The sequence below is a fragment of the Centrocercus urophasianus genome, unplaced genomic scaffold, assembly GCF_019232065.1.
Source record: "Centrocercus urophasianus isolate 14NV4802_14NV808 unplaced genomic scaffold, USGS_Curo_1.0 seq_10, whole genome shotgun sequence".
NCBI classification, from domain to species: Eukaryota; Metazoa; Chordata; class Aves; order Galliformes; family Phasianidae; genus Centrocercus; species Centrocercus urophasianus.
Genome location: NW_024884142.1, coordinates 45,369,017 through 45,375,016, shown reverse-complemented (window position 1 = coordinate 45,375,016; position 6,000 = coordinate 45,369,017). Strand labels below are relative to the sequence as shown.

General features: G+C 44.4%; 1 protein-coding gene across 1 annotated transcript in view; it reads left to right on the top strand.

The window, feature by feature from the left end:
- Positions 1-603: 603 nt before the first annotated feature.
- The window catches only part of SOGA3 (SOGA family member 3), a 31,668-nt gene continuing 26,271 nt past the window's right edge, over positions 604-6,000 (top strand). The window contains exons 1-3 of the mRNA XM_042828465.1: positions 604-674; positions 966-1,190; positions 4,622-4,780. Coding sequence (XP_042684399.1) covers positions 627-674; positions 966-1,190; positions 4,622-4,780 — 432 coding nt within the window. The 5' untranslated portion in view covers positions 604-626. The remainder of the gene's footprint in view (positions 675-965; positions 1,191-4,621; positions 4,781-6,000) is intronic.

Genomic DNA, 6,000 nt, shown 5'->3' with positions numbered 1-6,000 from the left:
CCGCGCGGCCGCCGTCGGGCCAGTCCAACAGGGCCGCGCGCGGTCGCGCCGCCGAGAAACAGCCGCGGAGTGCGGCCTCGCCGGGAGCTGTCCATCCCGGCGCCGGTGCTGAAGCGCCGCTCGCTACCGGCGGGAGGGCCGCGGCCGAAGAGCCCGCCGAGGAGGCGCCCCCTGCGGGAAGCGGCGGGGGGGAGCGCGAGGGGGCGGTGGCGCCGCCGCCCAGGCAGTGGCGGGGGAAAGCGGGGCGGGCTCCGCCGAAGGGCGCGGGGGAGGCGGCCCCCGCGCCTCCATCTTCCGCGGTCGCGGGGAAGGGCCGCGGGGCGGCGGGCGGCGGCGGGTACTGGAAGGAGGGATGCCTGCAGAGTGAGCTCATCCAGTTCCACCTCAGGAAGGGGCTGGCGGCGGCCGCTCAGATGCAAACCAAGGGCAACAACCACAGCGCCGGTGCTGCTGCTGCTGCCGCCGGCGCCTCCGCGGCCGCCGCCTCGGCCGAGCCTCCCTCGGCAGCCCCCGCCTCCTCGCCCTCTGCCATGGCGGCGGCCGGGACCGAGGGGCTGCGGCAGGGCGAGGCGGGCTGCAGGAACGGCACACCCGAGGGTTCACTGAGCCCGCAGCCGCAGGACGAGATGCAAGAGGAAATGGAGAAGCTGCGGGAGGAGAACGAGAGCCTCAAGGTGAGGGGACGCGGTGGGGAGCCGGAGATGGGGCTGGGGGAGCCGGGAGGGGTTCCCTGCCGCCCGGGAGGCTTTTGGGGCGGAGGGAAAATGGCCTCGGCGCGGCGTGCGCGGGCAGCACCGCTTCCTTCTCTTGTTGCGGTGTTTTTAATAAGCTAGGCGGAGGAGGGAGAGGGAGCTAGGGGAGAAGGGCCGTCTCCGAGCTCCCTCTGGGTGCCTTCCCCTACCCTTGCTGACCTCTGTTTCTGACCCACCTGTTGGCGTCCCCACCCCTTCTCGGCCTGGTGTCAGAACGAGATAGATGAGCTGAGGACTGAGATGGATGAGATGAGGGACAGCTTCTTCGAGGAGGACGCTTGTCAGCTTCAAGAAATGCGCCACGAGCTGGAGAGAGCCAACAAGAACTGCCGGATCCTCCAGTACCGGCTGCGCAAGGCCGAGCGCAAGAGGCTCCGCTACGCACAGACTGGTGAGATCGACGGTGAGCTGCTGCGCAGCATGGAACAGGACCTCAAGGTACGGGCATGAGCGGCCTTGGTGAGACAGAGCACTGGAGGTAGAGGCACGTGTTGCTCTTCAGGCCTCGTGACTCTCGTGTTATCATCCATTCTGTCGTACACTGTGCCGCACGTAGGGTTGCAGCTTAACTAGTAATGGGAGATCTCCAGCAAGCAGCTCTGTGGTGAGGCCCCACAGGCAGACTGTTTGCAGCTTTAGTCCAGTTGTGTTTTGTGAAGTTACTGTGCAAAAAGTGACTTAAATCCCAGTTGGAGTCCGGAGGTTTGGGTCTTTTATGTTGAACACAGGCCATATTCTCCCACTGCACAATTAAACCAACCTCACTGATGAACAGCCCCACTGACTTTTACGAGATCAGTGTTCTCTTTGGTGAAGATCATAAAGGGCTGTTAAACTGAATGCTTGCAGTTGCAAACTCAAAATCCTGATTCTGCTGGTGTCAGTGGACCTTCAGCAAAGCCAGGATTTTCCACATCCATTTGAAACAGTAGACACAGCCCATCAAATTTCCATGTCTAATCACCTGTATTTAGTCCATGACATTTGAATGAACCACAGCCCATTGCTGAGAAATTTCAGCATTTGTTTAAATACTAATGTTAGTAAATAATATAATCTCTGTTCTAGATTGCTCCAATTAGAGGAACTTGTGCTAGTTGGAAGCTGTTTCAATCCACGCTCTAGATTTTGTTAAGGCTGTTCCCAAGTCAACACTTCAGAACATTTGTCAATTGAAGAATCTCCCAGCCATTTTTCAAGGAACCACAAATCTCTGTGTAGCAAACTGAAACTCACAGACCATCCTCCTCCCAAGTACTAGCTAGCCATTTTGGATTCTGTGGACTGCAGCTGGAAATGCTAATTTAATACATGACACGAATAGACAATTGCTAAACTTCTGATGAGCGTGATGGATTGAGAGTCTGTTGTTCCCAGCCCCGTTATTCAGACTTGGATCATCTTTTCTGAAAAATTTCCGGCTTATCATTCTTATTAAAACATAGACCAATGTTATTATTAAAGCAGACCAAGACACATTCCAGTAATTTTCTTACTAATGCCATTTAAAATGATAATTTCCTTTTTGGTGTTTATTGATATTCCTTTTTTGTGCGTATCCAAAAGCTACATTGCTGTTTTGGCCGCAACAGTTCTGTACCTAGCTGTCACGTGGCTCTGGACAAACTGGTGTCTTCCTGGTCAGGAACAAAACTGGTGGAAATGTTTTGGTTTTTTTGTTTGTTTGTTTGCTTTTTATGCCTCTTTCTCCGGGGTCAAGTGAGAATTCTGATCAAAGCAAAAGACATTTTGCACAGCCAAAATTGTGTTTAGGGGAATGGCTGAGACACTTTGGTAGGCAGAATATGAATGTTCCCTTACAGATTGGATGGGTGATCCCAGCTTCCCGTGTTGGCTAAAGAAACAAAGAGTTGGCTCAATACTCCTTTGTATACATGGGGAAAGCAGCGGCTGGGAGGGAAATTGACCCTGTAGTTCGGTGCTTACCTGCCGTTGCAGGAGATCCAAAGGCCACAGTTTAATCTGAACAAAGGGCTCTTTTCAATTAGGACTTCTCCCATGTCTTTCCTAATGATTACACAACTGACTGCTTAGAAAAGAATGATATTTTCACTAAGCTTTCCCTCAGGTCGTGGTTGTATTCTGCTTTGGGTAGGGATGGCTGTCAAATGCCGTTTATCTGCCGAACTGAAATCCTGGTTCTGGGTACCCATGCTTCTAACTCATGCACCATTCTTTGTAGTCTTCCCGAGTTTGCTTCTGAAGAATTTCTATCTAAAATAACATTCTCATTTTACAAGTATATTACATTAGGGGACTTAGTTCTTCAGAGGTATAGTCTTTCATATGGCTGTATTAAAATGCATCTTGCATAAGTGAATTCAAATTTCCAGGTGATCTAGAATGTCTGTATTATCTACCTGCTTTAACTGCCACTCCACCAAATTTTGTGGCATGAAATCACTTTTAGTAATGATTGTGTAGTATTTGCTGATACGGAGTATAGCTGCAGACTGTGGTAGGATGCTGTTAAGAATGTCCCCAGTGATTTTCTGTTTACTTTGGTCAGCCAGATGAACAGCTTAATAGTTGCTGTTGGAAAAAGACATCAGGGTGCAGCCTTATGGTGTGATTCTCAGCTCATCCTGCAGTCTCTTTGGACTCTGCTTATCATTGAAATTCCTCTCTATTCTCTCCTAATGTTGGGCATTATGTGTATTGAGTATGTGTGCAGTGGGGGAGGTTACTGAGTGGTCTTGAGCTACACTGCAGTGTTGTATCAGTAATGCACTCACAGTTTCTTGTCGAGGGAGGCTGACTCACTGGCTGCTGCTGTATTCTGATAGATCGGATTCTTCTAGACTGCTTGCTTGCAATTTTTTTTCCCAGTGTTTTAGTATGTCAAAAAGAGTTCTTCGACATGCAAGCAGTGAAAGCCCTCTGAGCTTCCCTAAGTAATGCTGAAAAGGATTAATTTTACTTTCTCATGTTCTAAAAAAAAAAAATAAATAAAAAAAAAAATCATCAAATAAGCCTGTTCAGATTGAAAGCCTAAATCATCACCACAGCAGTGATTAGTGTATATTTAAATATTTTAATGTGTGATTGTAGTTGCTACTGGTTTCACAGAATATAATGCAAATAGCAAAATTTGTATTGTCTTACACAAAGAAAGGGAATTAGATCTTGTTGCGTTCCTTCTAACTCTGTTCCTGTGAAAATACGATTAAAAAAGAAAATGTCAAACCCCTTAATTCAGTTTCTGTTCATCTTAATTTAAAAATATCACACAATTTAGATAAGTATGAGGTCAGTAAAAATGTTTGTTCATGCTTTACTCCTTAAATTAACCAGTAGCGAATGAACAAAATGGCATATATTTTGATTAGCTATCCATGAAGGGTAGAGAAATCAGAAGAGTCAGAAAATAAAGTTTTTCCCATTTCTGACCCTTTACAATGCCCAGGTACAGTAGGCCTAGAGAAATTATGCTGTGCTTTTAACCTGGGACTTCCACATGTCAAGTATTTGAAGGACATATCCTTTACTGCATTGAAAAGAATAAGCTGGCAGTGGCTGAGAGAAAGCATGCTGCACTGTCTCCAGGAATAATGAAGATATTATTTCATTGCTGATTTAACAGAACCTAAGAAAGTGTTGGCTTCCAGTGCTTTCCAGTAAATTCCATAGAAAGAATATTCAATTTTTTTTGTAGGGTTGTCTTGAATTTTGGATAATTTGTAATCCTATGTGTATATGTCATTGTCTACCTGTTTCTTTACATATCACTTCAATAAAAGCATCCAGAATTAACTTGTAAATTGCTGCTCAGACACTAAGCACTTCAGCAGTGATTCTCTTGTAATTGTGTTTTTTTTCCCTTTCTTTTGAAATATCTCTACATTTAGGTTGCAAAAGATGTATCAGTGAGACTTCATCATGAGTTAGAGAATGTAGAAGAAAAGCGTACTGTAACAGAAGATGAAAATGAAAAATTAAGACAGCAGCTTATAGAAGTTGAAACTGCAAAACAGGCACTGCAGAATGAACTGGAAAAAATGAAGGAGGTTGGTATTGCTATTTATTTCTATGTAAAATATTTGAAGTTCTCAAATTCTTATTCTTGACTATTTTTCTTCCAACAGCTTGTTTGAAGAGCATGAAATATGACAGATAAAGTTGAAAGTAGCAAAGAGTGCTGAAATACATCTAGGTGACTGAGAAGTTAAGAGCAAGTGAAAAAATTCAGTTGTTTCTAGGAGAAATATAAAGGAGATAGTGGCTTAGCTTTTCCTGTACTAGAAATGAAAGGTAGAACTGGTAGTAACGGAGTTCAGAAGCCTTGAGACCTTGTGCTTACCTTGTGCTTATGTTGGAATATGTACAGAAAGAATTCCTAATGTTTTTATGAAGAACAGTATTTTTCCTTTGCTAACTACTGTTAGGGACTAGCAGGCACACTGAGACAGGGCAACTCAGGCATGTTCTTCTGGAGTATTGGAGAGTGGAGGACTCTACCTAGACTTTCAGTCTTAGCATAATTTAATATTTTATCTAAGTCATCTTCAAAATTACTCAGTTTGTTATTATGCAAATGTAACTTGCAATCCCATTAAGTAAGCAGAAAATTGTTTTAAAACATAATAGCCTGGACACAGAGATAGTAAAGCAATTAAAAGAGAATATGTTGACTAAGAGTAAATTCTTAGAATAGATTGTAGGAACAACTCTCATGTTCAGAGTTTAAAATTCAACGCATGACAATGATTTTCACATTCAGTAATACTCCCTAGCAGAAATGCCAATGTCTACTTTGTTCTTATATCAAATGGAAAGGATGTATTTCAGTTCTTAAAAAGCCAGGAGATTTTCAGTTGTATTCTTGCGAGCATCTAAGGTTTGGAGGATATTCCAGCCAAGTGTATATTTTCCATCAGTTACAGTACTTTAAAGAGTTACAAATGCTTACTCTAAGTGTGGTAGCATTAAAAATATGCATATGTTTTCTTTACAGGAACTGAATTTCAAACATGTTAGTAGAGAAAAAACAGGTGTGCTTTTACCGTCTTCTGCTGTTTTCTAGATAACTGTAGATTTTAAAAGGGCACAGTGACATCTGAGCCTTATTTGGCTTCCTTGTCCTATGACTGAGATTTTCTGTCTTCACTTTGGCCTCTGCCTTCAAATACCACTAAGTTTTTGAGACCATCTTCTTTATGTGAGCATGATCTTCCTGTAATTATGCTTACAACTTTTTGTTAAGCTTGACTTTTCTCCAAGTTTTCAG